General features: G+C 46.7%; 1 protein-coding gene across 1 annotated transcript in view; it reads left to right on the forward strand.

Annotated features, from left to right (window-relative positions):
• The window catches only part of LOC119385516 (retinal homeobox protein Rx2-like), a 398,912-nt gene that overhangs the window by 39,998 nt on the left and 337,577 nt on the right, over positions 1 to 21,337 (forward strand). The window contains exon 4 of the mRNA XM_049414010.1: positions 7,742 to 7,799. Coding sequence (XP_049269967.1) covers positions 7,742 to 7,799 — 58 coding nt within the window. The remainder of the gene's footprint in view (positions 1 to 7,741; positions 7,800 to 21,337) is intronic.

The raw sequence follows: 21,337 nt of genomic DNA on the forward strand, positions 1-21,337 counted from the left end.
GGGAGAATGTGGGCGTGTGTGCGTGTGTTTGTGAGAGAGAAAGTGTGTATGTGTGAGAGAGAGAGAGAGAAAGTGTGCGTGTGTGTGTGAGAGAGAGAAAGTGTGCGTGTGAGAGAAAGTGTGTATGTGTGTGAGAGAGTCTGTGTGTGAGAGAAAGTGTGCGTGTGGGAGAGGGATTGTGTGTGTGTGAGAGAGAGAAAGTGTGTCTGTCTGTATGTGAGAGAGTGGGCGTGTGTGCGTGTGTTTGTGAGGAGAGAGAAAGTGTGTATGTGTGTGTGAGAGAGAGAGAATGTGTGCGTGTGTGTGAGAGAGAAAGTGTGTATGTGTGTGAGAGAGAGAATGTGTGCGTGTGTGTGAGAGAGAAAGTGTGCGTGTGTGAGAGGGAGAGAGTGTGTGTGTGTGAGAGAGAGAGTATGTGTGTGAGAGAGAAAGTGTGTATGTGTGTGAGATAGTGTGTGTGAGAGAAAGTGTGCGTGTGTGAGAGGGAGAGAGAGTGTGTGTGTTTGAGAGAGAGAGAAAGTGTGTCTGTGAGAGAGAGGTGGAATGTGTGTGAGAGAGTGTGGGCGTGTGTGTGTGTGAGAGAGAGAGTGTGTGTGTGTGTGAGAGAGAGAGTGTGTGTGTATGTGAGATAGAGAGTACTGCGTGTGAGAGAGAGAAAGTGTGTGTGAGAGTCTGTGTGTGGGGAGAGAGAGAAAGTGTGTGTGTGTGAGAGAGAGAGAGAGAGTGTGTGTGTGTGAGAGAGAGAGAGAGAAAGTGTGCGTGTGTGTGAGAGAGAGAGAGAGTGTGTGTGTGTGTCTGCCCAAAGATACCCGCGCGTGCGCGAGGGTCTCTTTTTGTGAAATCTTCTTTTCCATCACTTTGATAGAACGTAAATGCGTGTAAGAAAGTAAAGGTTCCTGGCTTTTGTTGTATAGCGAAGTGTTGCAAAATTTCTCTTTCCTTCTTCCTGTGTCTTTCTTCTCCTCTCTCTTTTCGTGTATATGTTCTTTGTCCCTGTTTATTTCTATTTCTTTCTTTCGCTCTTTTTCTCTACTTCTTACTCGTTCTCTGTCTTTCTATCGTTCTTTCTCTATCTTCCCTTTCTTTCTTTTTCGCTCTCTATTTCTTTCGCGTTCCTTGTTCGATTTCCTTTTTGGTTGTTTTTCTTTCGGCCTTTCGTTCTCTCTATTTCAGCCTTTCTCTTTCTTTCTATGCTATGCTTCACTCTCTCTCATAATCCTTTTCCTCTCCTCACCCTCACGTCTGTCCTCCTCAACATCACTTCCCTTTCCTACCCCCTTGGTATACTATAAAATACAAGGCTATGCTATGCTCTGCTAGCGTGCCTGGATAGCCGAGTGGTTGAGATTCTCGCCTTCGGATCGTGGGTGCGCGGGGGTTCGAATCTCGCCTCGCGAAGAATTTTTCTTACCCCAGAATTTCTCTTTCTCCATATTTATTTCGCTTTCTTTCTCTCTCTGTATTCGTTGTCTCGCCCATCAAATTTATTGCATCCCGTGCCGGATTAAGCGGCGCACGTGTTCTAGGAGCGAAGCAGAAGACGAAGAAGACGACTGCAATGAAGAAGAGGACAAAGAAAGCGCGTAGTGGTTCAAGATGATGATTGTTTTCTGTTTCCGATGAACAAATTACGGCGAGTTTAAACAGCTTCACTGTTAAAATGCAGAAAGGGTGCCCACTACGCTTTTTTCACGATGACTTAGCTCATGCCCCCTTTCCCGGAAAAGTCGCGAAAGGTCTCTTCATCTCGGAGGCTTTCCTTTGGGCGATACCGGTTGTATCACCCCCCCCCCCTAAACGGCAGAAGGCAGCACAGGAAGGTGAAAGAGGCCGAGCAGAGGCACTCGCGTACGCCGGAGCATGGCCTCCGAGATGGCGGGCGCGCGAACCCGCCGCGCGCCAGCCATCTCGGAGGCCATGGCCGGAGGACCGCGAGAGGCGCTGTACAGCTTGCCCGACCTTCTGATGCAATCATAACTCCCGCCGATGCTGCAGAATTTTTTTTATTATTTTTTTGCTGACAGATGATGGTGGCCCGACAGGCCGAGCGCGATGGAAACCGACCGTGTGTCGACACATTGTTCTGTGGATGTCCCTCTCGTTGTCCTCTTTCCTAAACCTAGTTATTCTGATGCAGTTGGCTCTAACTGATGTAGAATAATAAAGCCGGCAGTCTTTGTTTCGTTTATGCTAGTGTACCCGCAGTGGAGGTTACGATTTCCATACCTGGCCGATATCTTCGCAATGTAAAAAGGGAAGTTGATGTAGCCATCTGTGCACTTTAAAGAAACTCAAGTGGTCTTAACCATTTCAATTTTTTTTATCTATGCCATCCTCCTTTGCTGTCTTTCCGTAATGTACCAGAGGTAACCCAAAAGACGTGGGCTCCGTCTCGGAGCCAAAATAATGGAGCCAAAAGTGTGTGTGCGGGGGGGAGGGGGGGGGGGGGGAGCGAGGAGGAGGTGTAGTCGTGCAGCTACTGTGACCTTTGATTATAAGGGTGCGGTCGCGATCGCTGGCGCGCGCGCTATCTCGGCAGGCATCAGCAGACGGCTCGTATACCCTTTGATGTACTGTGCTCTCAACGCGAAGAGACTGTGCGAAAACCGCTTCACTCCTTGGAGCAGCCGTATTCTCTTACACCAGCGTTTTGCAGAGTTACGCGAGATCGGATCCAAAAGAGTTAACTGCCACTATTACTTCGTATAGCATTACACTTTGTTTCTATGGCATTCATTGCTTCGTCCTTGCGGTGAAACAGTGATTTTTAAGTGCGGAGCACTTTAGAGGCCCGGGCTGCCGTATGCTGTCGTATGATGTCATCGTATGCTGTCGTAGCTTGGATTAACGCAGGCAAAACCACGAATAGCGTAGCCATCTGCAGCATATTGAGCGCGCGCTCGCGCCAAGGAGAAGTCTACTTCCTCTTGTTCTTTGAGCGCCTTGATGATGATAAGTGCGGAGCACTTTAGGAGCCCGGGCTGTCATATGCTGTCGTATGTTGTCGTCGCTTGGCGTAACGCAGGCAAAACCACGTATAAAAAAATTGAAAAAAAAGAGGAAGCAAGCGAGAAATTGAAAGAGGGAGAAAGAAATGTAAAAATTAGGAAGCAAAATAGAAAGCACAAGAAAGAGAAAGAAATAGATAGAGAGGAAGAAATAAATAGAAATAGAGAAAAAAAGACAGTAAGAAACGGAAAAAATGATAACAAGAAAGAAAGGGAGGAGGGAAGAAGATAAAACCGAAGAGAAACAAAGACGGCTGCCCAGCTGCGCACTTGCTTCAGGCTTGGCAGCCTTAGTCGAAGCTGCCTTAATTTTTCCCCTCAGTTCTCAGTTTGCGCCCCCAATATTTCGTTACGCGTGGGATCAAAGCAGGGACACAGAGGAGGGTAACATTTAATCTCCCGCTGTCCCCTTGACATGTGGTGCCTCTTGTAAATTATGTATGTGATTGATTTGATAATGTCACAGCATAAGCGTCCATACGAATTCAAAACAACGTTTCAGGGTCATTTAAGGCCTATGTTTACTGATGTTTATTAATTATGAAGGAAAATGTAAACGTGCATGTTGTCAGCAAAAGCTGAGTTATTTACTTCGGCGCTATTCACCGCATCGCATGGCCCATGTCAGTGTGAACCGCTGTTGTTTTGTCGTTGTCACAGTGTCCACACTCCGTACATGTGTAATTTAAGCGACTTTTTTAGCTTTTTGAGCAGTCTTAGGAAGTAATTTTGACAACCAAAATTCTCAACTATACCTGCATCTGTTTTGTCGCGCCTCAAAGAACGGGCGTTGGTCGCTAAATAGAACCAGAACTTTTGTCACCTTAGTGACGTAACCACTAAAATGGCACATAAAAATAACGGGCTTATACGATGTACGTTTCGCCGTTCAATCTCACAGATGACCTTTACCTATTCGCTTGCTTGAATACTTCAAAAGATGAAATTAATAACACTCTACGTCGTGTTCTCTTGCTAATTGATGAATGAATCGGTATTTATTTCTTTCCATTACAAGCAATAATGCATCTACACCTTTCGGAATAAAGCCTGGAACTCCTTCCAGATTTCCTTGCACATGCACTAGTATTTAAAAGCTGCTACACGCTCAATAGAACAGTGTGAATAATTTCTGTTACTCTATGGGAGATGAAAGGACAGAATAAATTTGTTGGACCTTCTCCAAAATGAACCGGTTAATATGAAATGCTATTCGGTTTCCCATACACAGCATACACACCTGAGCCAACAAGAAAAGGAAGTAAGATCACGGGAACACTAGCCGCGTATTTTGTATTAAACTGCTCCTCGAATAACATCGCCGGAGCGGACGTGTATGTGCGGAAAATAATAACGAGGCAGACAAAAAAAAATAAAGCTAAGCGGGGAAAATAAAAAGAGCGAGAAAGAAAAGGGCGCGATGCGAGAAAACAAATCGGAGGAGCGAGAACCTACGTCGGCAGCCAATAAGAAAGCTCGCGGCCGGCGGCTCAACTTGTCGCGAGAAGCGCACTCACGCCCCCTGCTAGCCGCCGCCGAAGCTGGCCACGCCGGCGCGTTGTCTGGACGCCGTTCCCAGGGCCCAACCCAGAGCTCCAGCGTCCGCGGCTCATGGTGCGCGCGCCTCTGTTCCCGGGAATAATACGCTTAATGGCGGAATTCAATTAGGCCACGTCGTTGTCCGGCTTTCTGACGTCGTCCCCCTCCCCGCTGCTTTTACGGGCGGTCGCCGGATCCCTTATTCCTCGGCGCCTTTCCCGTAATCCCTCGCACTGTGCCACGGCTCTCCTTTATGACCCCCGACCGTATTTGCATAACTCCCCCTTCCGTGTTAGCCTCCCCAGCATCGGCCGGCTCCGCACTCTCTGTCGCGGCGGCCAATCTCTATTCATTACCAAATTGGGATTTAAGCGCCCCAGCAGTTACGCACGTAATAAAGTGAGCGCTTTCTCGGTGGTCGCCACCGGCCTGTCGACATACAAGGGAGGGGGGGGGGGTAATCATTCAGATACGGCCTTCTCAATTTATTCCGTTTTCCCACCGACACGTCCTGTCCTTCTCACGCACTGCTCTTTTTCTTTATGTCATATTCCTTTTGGGCGAGGCGTGATGTTTCCCCGCCGCAGTCGCATAAGCGTTTATGGCCTCGTGAATTGGCCCTCCTAATACAGCAGCTTCGCAGCTTTTTCCCCGAGAAACGAGGTTCTTTGAGGCTGCCGTTGACGCGTACGGGTTAAGCCCCGGCTGACGGTGAAGGCCTTGTCATGTCGCCCCTTATTAAGTAAAGTAGGCCACTTGCACGATAGCTAGGCTTACCAACAATGAACGATGCAGCTGTCTGTATTGGGTGATGAGTTGGAGGATGTACACGCGTCGACAATGGGCGATGGGCCAACAACCATGTGCTTTAATAATTCAATTTTGTTGAGCTCAAAGCATAATAAAACTGAATTTAACAGGGTATAACTGTCATTTGAACCACAATGTCTTGTTGGAAAGTTAGATTAGATGAAAGGGCACCAAAGAATAACAATAAATCAATTTAGACTGATAAATTTTGGTTTGATAACACTATTGTTGTTAATATCGAAATCATAGGTTCGTTATAAGAAAAATAATGGTAAAAAAATGTCTTTATTTTTTCATATTTCGCACTGAAACTTCAGGACAGGAAAGTAAGCGTTATGTAACCTATGTTACGGATTTCACGTTTTTTTTTTTCGTATTTTAGACACGTTAACTAAATCTTCTTTTGTTAAGTATCTGGCCCCCTCCTCCCTCATAATACACTACAATTCATTTTTACTGATAATGAATTAAGTAGAAGCTTGCAGACGTCATCAAAATCTATACGACGTCACGTCGGGTGTATGTGGGAACCCTGAGGCCGTGACGTCGATTATATTTTCTTTTTGCGCGTTTTCTGGATCGGCAGGCGTCTTCCTACCATAAGAGTGGTGATCTTCGTGTTGTTGAAAGTTAGTCTACTAATACAAGAAAAGTCGTTTACTTTCTTTTTAGTGTGCCTTTGAATATAACGGAACTAGAAAAAATGCAATGAATGCGGGAGTTACATGGGATGATTTTTTTAGAACTCACATGTTTGACAGGGCAGTAGTTTTGTTAAAAAATATCCAATTTTAATGCCCAAGCTCACGTTCTTTCTGTATAGAATTTTGCCTGCCTGGCCATCTGCCTGCCCGGCCCCCACTTCAGATCAAGGAAGTTCACCCCCCCCCCCCCCCCCCAACGAAAAAAAATTCTGCCTACACCGCTGGGCTTGCACGCAGGTTATACCCTCCCCCACATCTCAAACTCTCAAGAGTCGAAGGCACAGACTACAGGTGACTTCAAAGCAATACATTCACTCACAGCATTCTGTTGCACTATATACAAACAAAGTCATACGGTTGCATCTGCCCACAGTGCTATGTGGAAGACACCCTAGCACACCTTCTACTGCACTGCAAAGGAAGCAACCCAGCCATACAAGAAGCAGCAACAGATGCAGACCCAAACCTCCTCATTGAATCGTGGGAGGCTGCGACCTCCAAGCCGGACCTGGTAGCGCCAACTCGTCGCGCGGGCCCGGCGGGCACTCCAAGCCAGAGAGTTCCTGGAATAAGAGACCCTCCCACCTTCGCTAAAAAGCGTTTCTTCAATAAATGTTTTCTCTCTCTCTCTCTCTCTCTCTCTCTCTCTGCGCGTATGCTTGTGATCCGGATTTGTTGCATTAACGTGCAGCAGTACCTGAAGCCAACTTGCGCACCGAAATTCCCACTGGAAGCACGGCAAATTCTTTAAAAGTTTTATATCAAATGCAATTCCCGTGTGTGTGTGTGTGTGTGTGTGTGTGTGTGTGTGTGTGTGTGTGTGTGTGTGTGTGTGTGTGTGTGTGTGTGTGTGTGTGTGTGTGTGTGTGTGTGTTCGATATATGCGGATTTGACTGTACTCACAGCGGAAGATTTCCGAACAATGGGATGATGTCAGGAAAGAGGCTAAGTTATCATTTTAATGAACAGATAATATTTACAAAAAAATTTGGAAAATAACTTTGGAATAAGTTATGCAGAAAATTACCTGAAACAAAATGAACATTTTCCGTCGTTGAGCAAGCATCCTTGTGACAGTGCCTAAATCAAGAGAAATAATATCTGAAATAGAAACCTGTGGTATAGACCTCGCCATTAAACCTTTTTTTTTTTTATTGACCATGAAAAACGGCGTCCTCAGGAAAAGAAAGTGATCGTTTGTCTCACACACTCCACAAATTGGGCACAGAAAAAGAGGGAGGGGGGAGGAGGATGGGGGGAGTAGAGTGAAGGTGGAGCGCCTCACCAGCCCTGTGATGACATAAATTCCATGAAATTCAGGTATCCGCCAACGTATATAGAAGTATGAAAACTCCTACAGGTTTTGTGGTGTGTAAGAAAATTTTAAGTCAGTAGATAAGGGGTTCATCGTAGCCGTAATCGTTAACGCCCTTCCTTCTCCTTTCTCTAAATTTATTGAATTAAAACGCGTCTCAAACCATAAGCATGTCCAACGCTTTGTGGTGTTAACACGCCACATATTTGTTTATTAGCGTTGCTACGGGAGCGTATACGAATCCGGTAGTATAACCAGGCATAATTTCCCAACTTATGTGTTATTCGGCATATTGCAAATTTAGCACATGCTGTGAATCGTCCTTTAACCAACACACGCTATGTTATTTTTGTCACGCATTGCAGGTGTGGTTTCAGAATCGGAGAGCGAAGTGCAGAAAACACGAGAGCCAAATGCAAAAGAGTAAGTGACTTTGACGATCCTTTTTTCCATCTATTCCTGAAGCGGCAACGCGCATTTTGCGTGCTGCGGCGAATTTCGCGTCGATTTCGTGACGTCGTACAATGCGTCCATCGCAAATGAAACGCACTGTCATGGAACAGTGGTTCTTTTGTCTTTAGGTGAGGGATTTGGGACTTGTCTGAACATTCACATGTTGCAGTGAAATAAACTGGGCTTGGGAAACACATTCCATGCATGACGCGCAAAATCGTCACTGATGTCTCAATCAATCTACAAAATTCTAAGAGTTGCCTGCCCTGCATAGCTCATTTGAGACTCACTTTTCACGCGGTTACTCGACTGTCTAATCCGAAGACGGCCGTGGTGTGCATATTAGTAAACCAGTGTTAATCCCTATCTCTTCTTTTTTTGCGACATTTGAGAGGCGAACTGATGTCGTAACACTTTTTTAAGCGAATGTAGGATTCCGCGTGTTTTCTCCGCCATTGGACGACTTCCTTCACTAATAATATGTCTAGCACTATAGCACGGCCTAAGATTTTCTCTCGCGACCTAGTAGCATAGCAGCTTTTTTTGGTAAAATTGGGGCCATTTTCCCCATAGTCCTTTGCTACGCCTTAAATACTTCATATGCGCTAAGACTATATTGCGTCTGCTCCCCCATCTTAATTCACCAAACCATGAAAGGCCGTCTTCTTCAGTGTTCTTGAAAATAAAGGCAATCGCGAAGGCCTTCTGAGAAAAGAAGCATTGAAAACGAGTCTTATCTCCAACGTGAATTATTCTTATATGTATGGGCCCTGCAACACTTTTACAGACCTCGCTATCAGAGTAATAATATGCCTCACCAATCGCTTTCCGCGAATATTTTTCGAATCCTTCAAGCACATGCGGAGTTACCAGGATTTATCACACGCCTTAGGCGCCTTTTGACGCGAGAGCGTAAAAGAGCTCGTTTCGCAGAAATTCCGGTGTCGGCGTCGGCGTTGGAGTCGTTGGTTGCAAGCGAAAAATTATCATCTGGTCAGTGACCGAGAATTCGAGAAAGACGCAAAAAAAATAAAAAAAATCTTTGAGTTCGGGAGTGAATCAAACTCAGGCCGCCTGAGTGGCAAGCAGGTGTTCTACCACAGAACCCCGCTATTGCTTGAAACTGCATCGGAAAAAAATACTACATGAATGTCACGTAGTGGGAGGAGTCTCCATAAAACGCACGTAATATTGCGTGACAAAAGCGTAGAATCCTGCCAGGCGGCAAAAGACGTGAATATCGCAAAGAGTGGGTGTTAGAATCATAGAGTTTCCTACAATACTTACTAGAGGGAACTCTGGCGCTAGTATCTATGGGAGCTGCAACGCATGGCGCTTCAGCCAGCATGGGAATGATGGGTATAGTACACGGATTTGTCTAAACTTCGGTCTTTCGGCTCCGTTTGGCTCCGCGTCGCCTGCAACCGCTTTGTCGCAAAACGAACTTCAGCAAAAGTCAGCAGTTCCACTTCACCACTTTAACCTTTTTAGGCTCACCAATTAAAATCTGGTCACGAAGTTCACAACGCTCTATTCTTTTATCCGAAACGAGCGCCAAAACACAGCAATAAACAAATTCACAAGGGCGTTCGAAGACGTATAAGCACGAAGACTAGGCAAATCCGTGTACTACCCATCATCCCCATGGTGGCTGAACGATCGCAGCGCCAGAGTCCCTTCTAGGAAACTCTATGGTTTGAATGGCCAACCCATTAGAAAGCGCTTAGACATATTTATACATCATCAGCTGCAAAAGCATCAAGAAAGTGAGCAGCTGCGTAGGTTCGCGTGTTGCCTTACGGACGCGTAGTGGGCCCTTCGCTGATTCGCAAAAGGAAGAATTATGGCGTAGTGGGCGTTTAACAACTGCACTTGCAGTAAGCATTCTATATGATAGTTTAAAACGGCCAATGTAACGCGCACAGTCGTTCGTTTCCTTATGGCACGGTTGAGGCATGCACCGAGAACCGAAGCCAGGATAGCAATTGAGAAGGTGATGCACACGGGGCCCGATTACGCTATCGCGTTCTACGCATGAAGGCGAAGCTCGAGCGTCCTCCGAGTTTTTTTTTCCTTTTTCTTTTTGTTTCGACGAGCGCACTGGAAGCCAAGAAGAGTGCCTGGGGAGGGAGTGGAGGATGACAAAGGGGCAAAAAAGTTACATCGGCGCGCATCACGGCCTTCAGTATTTTCCTTTTTTTTTAATTCAAGATGTTGGCACACTTTCGGTATGACGACGAGCGCATCTACTGTGTGTTCAAGCACACCACAGAGCGCATAGCAGGCACGTGGCACCACACCGTGACGGCCGCGGTAACTGTGCATCACACGACGCACGATTGTCAAGAATTAAGGCAGCTGTGCACTAGGGATGCCAAGCCTGCAAGAAGTGCAGAGCTGCACAGCCCTCTTTGTTTCCCTTCTGTTTTAGCGCGATAGCGCTAACGAGCTCGTTTCGCAGAAATTCCGATGTCTGTGTAGGAGTCGCTGGTTGTGAGCGAAAACTCGTCGTCTTGTCTGTGACAAAAAAATAAACAAGTCAGTAATAAAAATGTTGGGTCCGACTGAGAATCGAACCCAGGCCGTCTGCGTGGCAAGCAGATATTCTACCACGCAGCCACGCCTATTTTTCTTCTTTCATAGTATTTATTACACTGAGTATTAGAATGCAATATAAGAGCACAAATAAAGCAAACAAAAGTAGAATCACATAGTGACAATAAGCGCTCAAGCGTTACTGAGGACACTCGATGTAACACAACGTTGTTACGACTGGGGTAGGGCCCTTCGGATGCGCAGCGTAGAATACGGAGTCGTGGCATCCCACCGCTGCCACCACTGTTACGAATGAGATTGGCCCCCTCTGGTGCGCAGCGTAGAATACGGGGTCGTGGCATCCCACCGCTGCCACCACTGTGAGGAATGAGGTTGCGTGGCCCATCGCTACCGCCACCGTTATGCTCCGATGTCGTCCCTCAGACTCGCTGCTGGGAATACGCGTCGTTGCATCCCACCTCTGGAACCGCTGTTGGGACTCGGGTTGCGTGGCCGGTGCGAACACGGGTGTGCGTCGTGCTCGGAGTAGTCAGTAAGGGCAAGGTGAAGAAGGAAAAGATTTTATGTACAGACTATTTACATGTTTTCGCTCTCAGTCAACATGACTGCCAGCCCGACCACGTCGGCTGGTTCGACTCCGTTCCGACTCGGTTCCACCTCGTTCCTCTCTGTTCGACGGACCGGCACGGCCTTAAATCGTCTAGCCATCCATTGTCTTGTTGACCGTTCGCCGGTCGCAGGTGTTGACTTCCCCCCATGTTCTCCGAACTGGGATGCGCCGGCATGAGCAGAACGCAGGTGTTGACTTCCCTCCGTGTTCTCCGAATTGGGATGCGCCGGCATGTCTGCTCCCTCCATCGCCCTCAGTAATGCCGTTCTCAGTCGTCAGGCAGCGTGAAAGCATGACGACTGGTATCAGCTGTCCGGGCCGGCTGGGCCAAGACGCCGTTTTCCAGGATCCCTCTTTGTTGGAAAGTCGGCGACATTGTGGCCTTTGTGCCGAGGCACAACAACGTGCAGTAGAACAGTGAGAGTTCTTCACATCGCGTTATATAGAAAAGGTGGTGAGGCCGAGCACCTCACCAAGAGGGGGTATCAGTCCGGTCTAAAGTCCAGGTCATCATAAATGTCCTTTAGCTGAATAGACATTCGAATGAAGTCTATGTTTGAAGAAATGGTGGGTTCTGCATTACGGTCTTGCATACGTGTCTTCCATAAGCTATGCATACCCATGAGGAAAAACATATCGTATGGCACTTTATCAAGCGATGTTGGTATAAGATAACGTATGGTGTGAGAATTAATGACAAAGCTTTTCTTCAGTGCTCGCTGAAGGACATCCCAGAAGAGAAAAGACACCACGCCTCTGCTCGGAGCTGCACTGAAAGTAACTTTGATGCTTCACAAACATACGCGTCCTGTACACAGGTGTCACCGTACGAGATGTCATATCGCAGTAATATTGCGTGGTGCAAGCGCATATTGCCATCGGGCGTCACACCATGTGAATATCACAACGACTTGGTGGTTTAAAGCCAGCCACTCATTACAAAAGGCACACACTTTACTGCGTGTATTCTCTTAAGACCACGTAGTGGGTGCTTCGCAACTTCGAAAAAGTTTCTCGCGCATAATCGCTCCTGGGTTAAAGCATGCTACCCATTGCATAAGTCACACACCTTAGTGCGCGCATTCCGTTACACACACGTAGTGGTCGAAGTACGCACTAGGGGCATGATATTGCTATCGTGTTCAACTCTTAAAGGCGAAGCTTAAGCGTTCCCCAACTTTTCTCTTTCTTTCTTTTTCTCTGTTCCAGTCTTTTCTTGCTATTTCTTCCCTTTCCCTCTCTCTATCGATCTATTTCTAGCTTGCTTCACTTTATTTCTACTTTTATACGTGGTTTTTCCTGCGTTACGCCAAGCGACGACAGCATACGACAGCCCAGTCCCCTAAAGTGCTCTTCCCTTATAATCATCAAGGCGCTCGAAGAACAAGAGGAAGAAGACTTCTCCTTGGCGTGAGCGCGCGCTCAATATGCTACAGACGGCTATGCTATTCCTGGGTTTGCCTTGCGTTACGTCCAGTTACGACAGCATACGATTACACCACACGACAGGCCGGGCCCCTAAAGTGCTCCGCACTTAAAGAAGTCTGGGCGAGTTTTGTGAGTACCTAGTACACACAAGCTTTGTTCTGCCTAAGCTGGACGCAACTAAGCGTGAGCGCTATATCACATCAGCAACTACCTTCAGCGTGAACCAGTGTTCCCGTTAGGCAGATTGTAAAGGAGCCAGATGTCAAGCTAAAGGTAGCCAAGAGTAGCCATGCCTTTTATTTTAGCTCCAAATTTGTAGCCAAACAGAACAAAATAGCGAAACCACTACGAGATTTTTTGATAATGCTGAATAATAAATCATATTTTCAATAAGGAAGAAAAAGAGAAAAAAAGGCACAGTTCTTCCCTCTCCATCTTCAAGCCGCAGGCAAGTTCAAAAAAGCAACAAAAAAAAAAACATTTGTGTAGCTTGCACTGGAGGCGCAATGCTAAAGAGACAGTGGCTGTTGCTGTTGGTTTTGCAAATTTTCTCTTTCGTTCTTCCTCTATTCGTTACGTTTCTCTCTTCTCTCTGTTTTTTTTTTGTGTATCTCTTTCTTTGTCTCTGTTTATTTCTTTTTTTTCTTTCTCTCTCTCTCTATTTCTGTCTCTTTCTTGGTCTTTCTATCTTTCTTCATTTTTCTTTCTCTCTCTCTCCGTATTTCTCGCTTCCTCTTTCTTTGATTCTCTTTCTTTCTATGTTTTACTCTCCCCTCCTCACATCTGTCCTCCTCAACCTCGCTTCCTTCCCCTACCGCCTTGTCATACTAGTATATATACTATAGAAGACTATGCTATGCTTTGCTATTGTGACTGGATAGACGGACGGTTAAGACTCTCGCCTTCAGATCGTGGGTACGCGGGTTCGAATCTCGCCTCGCGAAGAAACTTTTCTCCACGAGAATTTCTCTCTTTCTTTCTGTGTACTCGTTGTCTAGCCCACGAATAAGAGTTATTGCATCCTGTGCCGGAGAAATCGGCGCACTAGTTCTGGGAGCGAAGTCGAAGATGAAGAAGAAGATAATGATGAAGAAGAGAACGAAGAGAGCGCGTTCCCGTTCATCATGATGATAGTCTCTGTTCGCATCTCACAGACTAACGGCCGCCCTAAACAGCTCTGCTGTTAAAAACTAGCATATTAAACATTGAAGCAATTTCTCCTTCAAACCCTATGACCGCCATTGATTAGTGGCGTTCGCATGAAGCTCTAGCTCGCACACCCAAAGAATAGTCGAGTATTAGGGGATTACTTCTGCCACAACTATAATCATCGTCTATCTCCCGTGATTTCTTTGCGTTATCGCGGAGAGCTCGGCACTTCCAAGTCACGAGCGTCGCGCTCTATCAACGTGACATGGCATTCTCGATAGGGAAGTGGCGAGCACGGAGTGTTCAAGAAAGGAAACGCGATTAAGCCCTGTGACAATTGTTGTTTCCCGGCAGAAATATTCCCCAAATGCTCGATTTTTTAGAGACAAGTATAGTGAAACATGGTTGACAATGAACAGTCCAGCTCTTCTTTTTCTTTGTTGCGGATATCTGTTCTTTTTTTTTTAAGTTCCTGAAATATTGTTATGCCTTTTTGGTGTTTATCAAAAACGTTTTATTTGTATTAAACTTCTATACGAGGCATGTCCAACCATGGTTCATTCATGTTCGTGAGCCATGTGCAATGCACTGCATATGTAAATTTCATTTCTTCTTGTGAACCGTCATACTGACGTGCGTGTTTACGACGGCCAGGACTACTCCCAAGTTGCCTCACCGGCTTTTCTTTCCGGGTCTCCAGCAGCATTGTTTACAATGCTGCAAGTAAAGACAATTCAATTCATGCGAGAACACGCGCTGTGTACTGTCATTACAAACTGGCATGTAACGTCGGCATAGATGGCTGTTCGCCATCTTTAGCAGTTTGGTAGTTTCGCGTTTGCCTACATGCATGCACACAACTTTTTGACTCCGTCTTTGCAGTCGCGCCGCACGTTGAGCTGCCTCGATGCACATCAGCCCGCTGGCGAATCGAAGACATGCGCGCGCATCGGCCAAAACGACAAAAAAAAAAAAGACTAGGAAAAAACGGGTACTCATTATGCTTCCTGGCTATTTTACCTACAATTAGTAAGCAATAATGACTAGTAAATGCACCATAAACTTCATGGTATCCAGAAAGTACTATGGAGTCAACTTGAAATTTTCCTCACCAGACGGGGCCGTAAAGTAGCAAACTTCGAGTAAAGTGCACCATCGGCAAGCCAGACGTATGGTTGCTGAGGCTCATTCTGGAAAATATATGGCAAAAAGAAAGACAAAAAGACATTGTCGACATTTTGATTTTTCTTTAGCTCTCTCTCACCCGTGCGCTAACTCTACACTCTATATTCACACCCGCGAATCTGCTGGATGCATTCGCAAGTTTTGAAGAGGCCATCCGATTACAAAACTCTGTAAAATCGGGGGCCTTCTGCATTTGGAGGCATCTAAAGGCCAATACAGAAGGAAGAAGAGAGAGAAATACAACTAATTAGGCGTCTGGCTGGAACGCACATTAACTTACAGCACTTCATTAACCTAAGCTCGGTTAGGGGAAGATGCCAGATATGCGACTGAGCGAGCAGTAGCTGGTGATGACTCGTTTATCTCGCTCTGAAAGGACCCCTGACAGAGAAACTTTTGCGTGCGACATTTTTAGCGTAATTTGTAGCCTTGTGTCTGTTAATGCCGAAACTGAATAGTAAATGCTCGAACGTATTGTATAATTAATGCTAGCTTCAATAAATGTGACCAATTTCGCATCACTTCGCAACGTCCGGCTAAAATTGTAAGAAACTAGCGCCCCACAGCGGGGGAGCGCCTAAGACCACGTGCGCTCAAGCTTTTTTTTTTTTTTGGTGACGCTGACAGCGCAGTTTTCAAATGGGGGAGGGGGGGGGGGGCGCCGTACAGAGTGAAACCATGTGCGTGTATCGGTACGAGTTAAGCCTCTTAAGAGCGTGTCCTTTCCGAAAAAAAAAAGTATTCCTGGCGTGAGCAGCCAAAACCACCTTGAGAGCAGCCCGACAACGGAGCAAAAGGAGCGAGGAACAATAGCCCTCGTCGGGTGCCAGTCGTGGTACCGCCACGTCAACAGTACCACTCTGTCGTTTGGCACCCATTGTGCAGACTACACTGCACCACACTGTCGACAGTGCAAATGAACGTGGCTGCGCTAGCGACTCCACGCGCTGTCACAGCAGTACATTTTTCGGGGGCCACGCATATTTACAACGTCGATGGATGGATGGATGGATGCTATGAGCGTCCCTTTTGTAACGGGGCGGTGACATGTCTGCCACCAGGCTCGAAAAAAAAAAAGCTTCCTTGTTTCATGTTGGCCTAATACCTTATCTACATTGATTAAATCCAAAAAAATATAAATTCACGGTCTATCTCTCTGCCTCTTAAGGCAGAATGACCTTATTTTTCCCCCATTATTTATTTTTGTTCTTTATCTCTACTTTTCTGCCACCAATACTCTAACCGTCTCTTATTTCTATCGCGGACGTGTTCAGCTTTCCATTGTTGTCCCTAAAACCCAAGGCTTCATGTAGACTCGTGCCCACACGTATACCTGGGTGAATATCGCCACATTCAATCAGTACATGTTCCATCGTTTCCTTAGTTCCCCCGCAGCATGTACATTGTTCTCCTTCGTTACTGAATCTCGCTTTATAACTACGCGTTCTAAGGCAGCCCGACCTTGCTTCAAACAGTAAAGTGCTTCCCCTTGAATTATCATAAAACCTTTCCCTCCTTATTTCGTTTTTTCCCTTTCGGTAGTTACTCAGAGCCGGCTTCTTTTCCATCGCTGCCATCCAATAAGTCCTCTCCGCCTCCCTGACCTTCCGCTTAATGCTCCTTGTTGGCATATCGCCCGCACTGCTAGCCGTATATTTACTGGTGAGCCTCCTAGTTCTTTTTCTCCACTGCGTGTCAACGCTTTTTCTATACAAATACCTGAAAACCTTCTCTGCCCATCTACTCTTCTTCATTTTCCTCAGCCTCTCTTCGAATCTCATTTTGCTCTGAGCTTCCCGCACTTCAAAGCCTGTCCATCCCATATCACCCTTTACAGCCTCATTTGTCGTCTTCCCGTGAGCGCCCAACGCGAGGCGGCCCACCGTCCTTTGATTTACATCCATTCCTGATTGTACCTCTGACTTCATGCACACCACCGAGTTCCCAAATGTAAGCTCCGAGACCAACACACCCTTCCACAGCCCTCGAAGCACCTCGTACCTATTGTACCCCCATAAAGCTCTGTGCTTCATAATTGCAGCATTCCTCTTTCCCTTTGCTACCGATGCTTTCTCTTGTACATCCATATATCTATCCCCCTCATTTACTCATACTCCGAGGTACTTGTACTCGCTTACCCTCGGTATTTTTTGGCCCTGTATAAAGACCGCATGGTCTTCGTGATCATTGAATACCATCAATCCACATTTTGTTGCACTAAATCCTAGTCCTAGAGCCTCACATTCCCTTCCGCATATATCTGCCAGTCGCTGTATATCATCTTGACTGTCCGCAAATAAGACAATATCATCAGCATAAAATAGACCTGGAAGCTTCTGCTCAACCATCGTGCCGACCTGTTTGTGCGACAAATTAATTCCAATGTTGCTACCTTCTAGCGCTTTTGTAGCGTTAGCTACACTTGCCTAGCCAGAGCAGGTTTCGCGGGGGTCATCATGAGCCGTGCTGCGCATGCGCGCGCGACTCGCCGCTGCTGCTCTGCGCATTCGAGAGGGGTGACGTCGTAGCCATGGCGCGCGCAGCTATTAGATGCGAAGTATCTTAAGGCGGAGCTCAATTCGGTGGTGACCACCCTTACTGCGCATGCGCACACCCTCTCCACACACCTCCTCTCCAACCTCACGATTCCCCCCTGTCATCTACCCTCTCCCATTACCCCTCTCCACTCACCCCTTCTCCTCTCCCTTTCCACTCTTCCTCTGAAACGCGGGCTAGACATGCCGAAATTCTCTCCTGCGCAACGCCGCGATGAGCTCGAGTGCATGCGCGTCCCCTCCCCTTCTCTCTCCTCTCCTACGCTGCCCCCTCTCGCCCGCCTGTCGACCGCGTTCCCCGCTCGCCCTGTGAGAATTAACGGCCAGGCTAGATGGAAGGTACGACGCGCGTAGCGTCGCTCTTCGCCTTCCACGACGCGAGCTCGGTAGCATGCCCAACGAACGCCAACGGAACGCGATCGTGCAAGTGCTCCGGCTTCGCATCTACTCATGGTCCCCTTTATCGGGAGATGGTGTATTCGCCTTCGCTGTGCAGTCGCCGTCTGACAGTGCGCTGGTGCCGCTTGATAGCGCCTCTGACTGGCATTTGCAGGTGGGTAACGCCATGGAGAAAGAGTGCGCAAATGCTGCTCAACGGCGCAGAAGAGCCGAGAAGCTTATGTCGTCGGATCCCAAAGTAGTTGCCTAGCAATTAGCGCTTCAGCGTAAGAAGAATGAACAGAGGAACGCTAAACCTGCTGCGGAAAGCTAAACGTGCTGCGGAAATCTGGAAAGCTCAGAATAATCAGCTGAACCTTTGCTAACGCTACGTATATCCTGGCATAGCCGAGCTAAGCCACTGCAAATTTTTTCCATCCTCACTATGTACAGCATGAATAACAGCGGGGACAAAGGACATCCCTGTCTCAGCCCCTTGCTAATTTCAACGCTGTCCTTGCTACTTATTCCTTCCCATTCTATACAAACTGCATTTTCTCGGTATATTTCCCTCAAAAGCTGTATACAGTCGTCACCTATGCCCACTTCTTCCAGTATTCGCAACTTCCAGGTACCGTGGCGCCGCCGAGCGGTGGCCGCCGGAAGCTCTGTTGAGATTATTGAAATTTTGGACCCGCTTGAGTCAGCGAATGTTGTGACTTGTTTTGTCTCGTTTGGGGTCGTTTTGCGACGGTGTGCACGGTCTCGATACGTGACACTTCGGTTCCTCAATGTGAATGGAAAATAAAAGAAAAAGGCAACTGATTTTACTGCGGCCCTCGGTGCTCACAGCGTACAGCGGGAGGCAAAGCAAAAGCCTCCCCTTCAGATTAGCGCCTCGAAAAGCCGTGAGTGGTTAAGCGGGTTAAACTTCGCAAGCAAATAACCAAGATCCACGAATGTATGCAGAATCCCATTTTGTGTTTGAGTATATGTCTACTACCTCATATCACCTTTCTCGCGCTTCGTTCCTCCGCTCGACACAGTCGCTGTGCAGACAGTACCAGAACTGATAAGGAATGCGTTCCGCCTCTAGAATATAATGAAAAGTCCGCTTTCAAAGCGTCCATTGCACCATTCCACGTCTGAGGTGGCTGTGAAGTGCCTCCGTGACCTTCACATCTCCAGCTCTTTTTGTTCTGTATTACTGATGGCGCTGTTTTTTCGTCCCTGTCCCGTACGATGTTACTTATTGCACTTCTCATAAACACCGAAAGCGTAGGATAACAGAAACGTCCCTTCTTAAACGTGAAAATTGCGTCTTGCGCTGGTTTCATTCGCTGCTTGTCGACCCATTGTGGCATTCCGCTGGTTTTTCTTCTTTTTTTCTCTTTTTTACCAAGAAAGCGCAATAAAATCGTATTTCCGATAATCGCACATGCCTCAAGTGGTTCTTGTGCTTCGGTCTCGAAGGGCAACACGTTTTTTTTTTCGTTTACTTACATTAATTCGTGCTTTGAAGGGAGCTGAGCTAGCTACGCGGCAGAATGCAATGCAAGCAAAAATGAGGTAAAGCATGTCTCCGAGAATGTCTCTGATATTACTGAGACATCTTTACTGAGTCTCCTACTACCATACCGTGCTAACAACACAGCGGGGGTTGCAACACGCGATTAAGCGCCGCAAGCAACGCGACCAGTGTGTTTGCTTTATTTACAATTGTGTGCATATTTATCTTCCTAATGAGGTTCCAATCACGTACCCGACATTCGTTTACTTATTAAAATATGTCACCGCAACCCTGCTTTCACTAAAACATAAATCGGAGTGCAGCCGAAGCGCAAAGAACTGAACTCTTCGCCAAACATGTACGTTCCTAAATCGTCTGCAGCGGGCCGATAATCTCAACGACCGCCATGTTGCATGTACAGTCGCGCCACCTATAGGCCGTGAAAGTTGCGAATATCCCACAATATTTCCTGATTAACGTTGTCAAACGCCCCGGTAATATCTAGATAAGCTACGTATAAGGGCCTGTTTTCTATTTTCGATATTTCTATACACTGGGTAAGAACAAACAGATTATCGTCTAACCGCCTGTCGATTCGAAATCCATTCTGAAGTTCTCCCAAAATATTATTTTGTTCTACCCACGCTTCTATTTTTAATTTTACTGCCTGCATCGCCAACCTGTATAGCACCGATGTAATGGTTAGCGGTCTATACGAGCGAATCCTTTTCTCCCCATGCCTTTATAGATTAAGTTCATTCTACTTTTTCGCCAACTGTCTGGTATTTCCCTCTCCTGTAAGCACTTTTCTACGGCTTTCAGCTGTGCCTCTTTAGTGTTATGTCCGAGTTCGTTAATGAGGCTGACGGGAACCCCATCTAAGCCCGGTGTAGTGCGCTTAGGAATTTTTCCTTCGGCTTTCTTCCAACTGAAATTCTCTAGTACTACATCTTCGTCGGTTGCACTCCTTTGCGTACTTTTACTCACCGGGGGAATCCCCTGGGTGACCTTTTTAAACGAATCGGCTGTTATCTTTCGGATGTAACCTAGCGCTTCATACCCTTCCAATTGATTTCATCCTTCATCTACCATATGTTGTTGCATTGTGACAGACTTGCTACCCAGCGCTTTTAGGTGGCTCCAAAATATCCTAGGCGCGGCCTTCTTCTTTTCGCGAATCTCTGTCATCCAGCGTTCACTTTCACCTTTAATTTTTGTCTCGACTAATTTCTGCACAATGGATTTTTGCTCTAAATATATTTCCCATATTTGGTTGACTTCGTCCTGTGGCCGCTTCTCCTTTTTTGCTTGTCTGTGCTCCCGTGATGCCTCAGGTCGCTTCTCGATCGCCTCCCGGATTTCTTTGTTCCACCAACTTTTTGGCTTTCTCTTTCCTTTCCAACAAATAGTTTTCTTCTCTATTTCCATTTCTTTTGTGATTATATGTAGCAGCTCACTATACTTCCAGTCTTTACCTGGTAGTTCGTCTACTTTTTCCTCGACTCTTGCAGCTATATTTGTTATTTGTTTGTCATTTAGATACAAGCTGCCAAACTTTGATTCTATGTTCTTATTATCAGTTTTATATCCCATTTGTAATATTATGCGTTTATGATCACTACCCAAGCTCTTAATGCCGTCCTCGTCTATTCTCATCTCTCTAAGTTTGTCATATATTCCTTCTGTCATGAGACAATAATCAATGCTCGATTGCCGGTTTCCGACTTCCCACGTGATCTGCCCCTCACACTTAGGCCCCACGACACCTGGGGAGCCCTCGTTGAAAGGCGGCATTCTTGAGTACTGCACACTGTATGCGAGAGAATACCCCTCACGTTCGAAACGTGGATGCGGAAACCGCTTTTCCGAAAAAGAACTTTGCCGGGAGGGAGATGCTTCTTTGTCTTGTCTTGGGACGGAGGCGGTCCCATGAACGACTTTCCAGAAGATGCCCCCTCGCATAAACTCTACAGTGCCCGTTGTTAGCATGCTGAAGCAAGCGATCATTCAAACACATTCCAGTTCTGTCTGAAGGTGCAGAATGGGGTACGGGTAGAAGTGATGGGCGCATTTCTCGCCGCAGCGGCCTAAAAAATTCAGCGTGCTGAAAAATGGTGCCGGGGGAGGGAGGGGGTTG

The sequence above is a fragment of the Rhipicephalus sanguineus genome, chromosome 3 (assembly GCF_013339695.2).
Source record: "Rhipicephalus sanguineus isolate Rsan-2018 chromosome 3, BIME_Rsan_1.4, whole genome shotgun sequence".
NCBI lineage: Eukaryota > Metazoa > Arthropoda > Arachnida > Ixodida > Ixodidae > Rhipicephalus > Rhipicephalus sanguineus.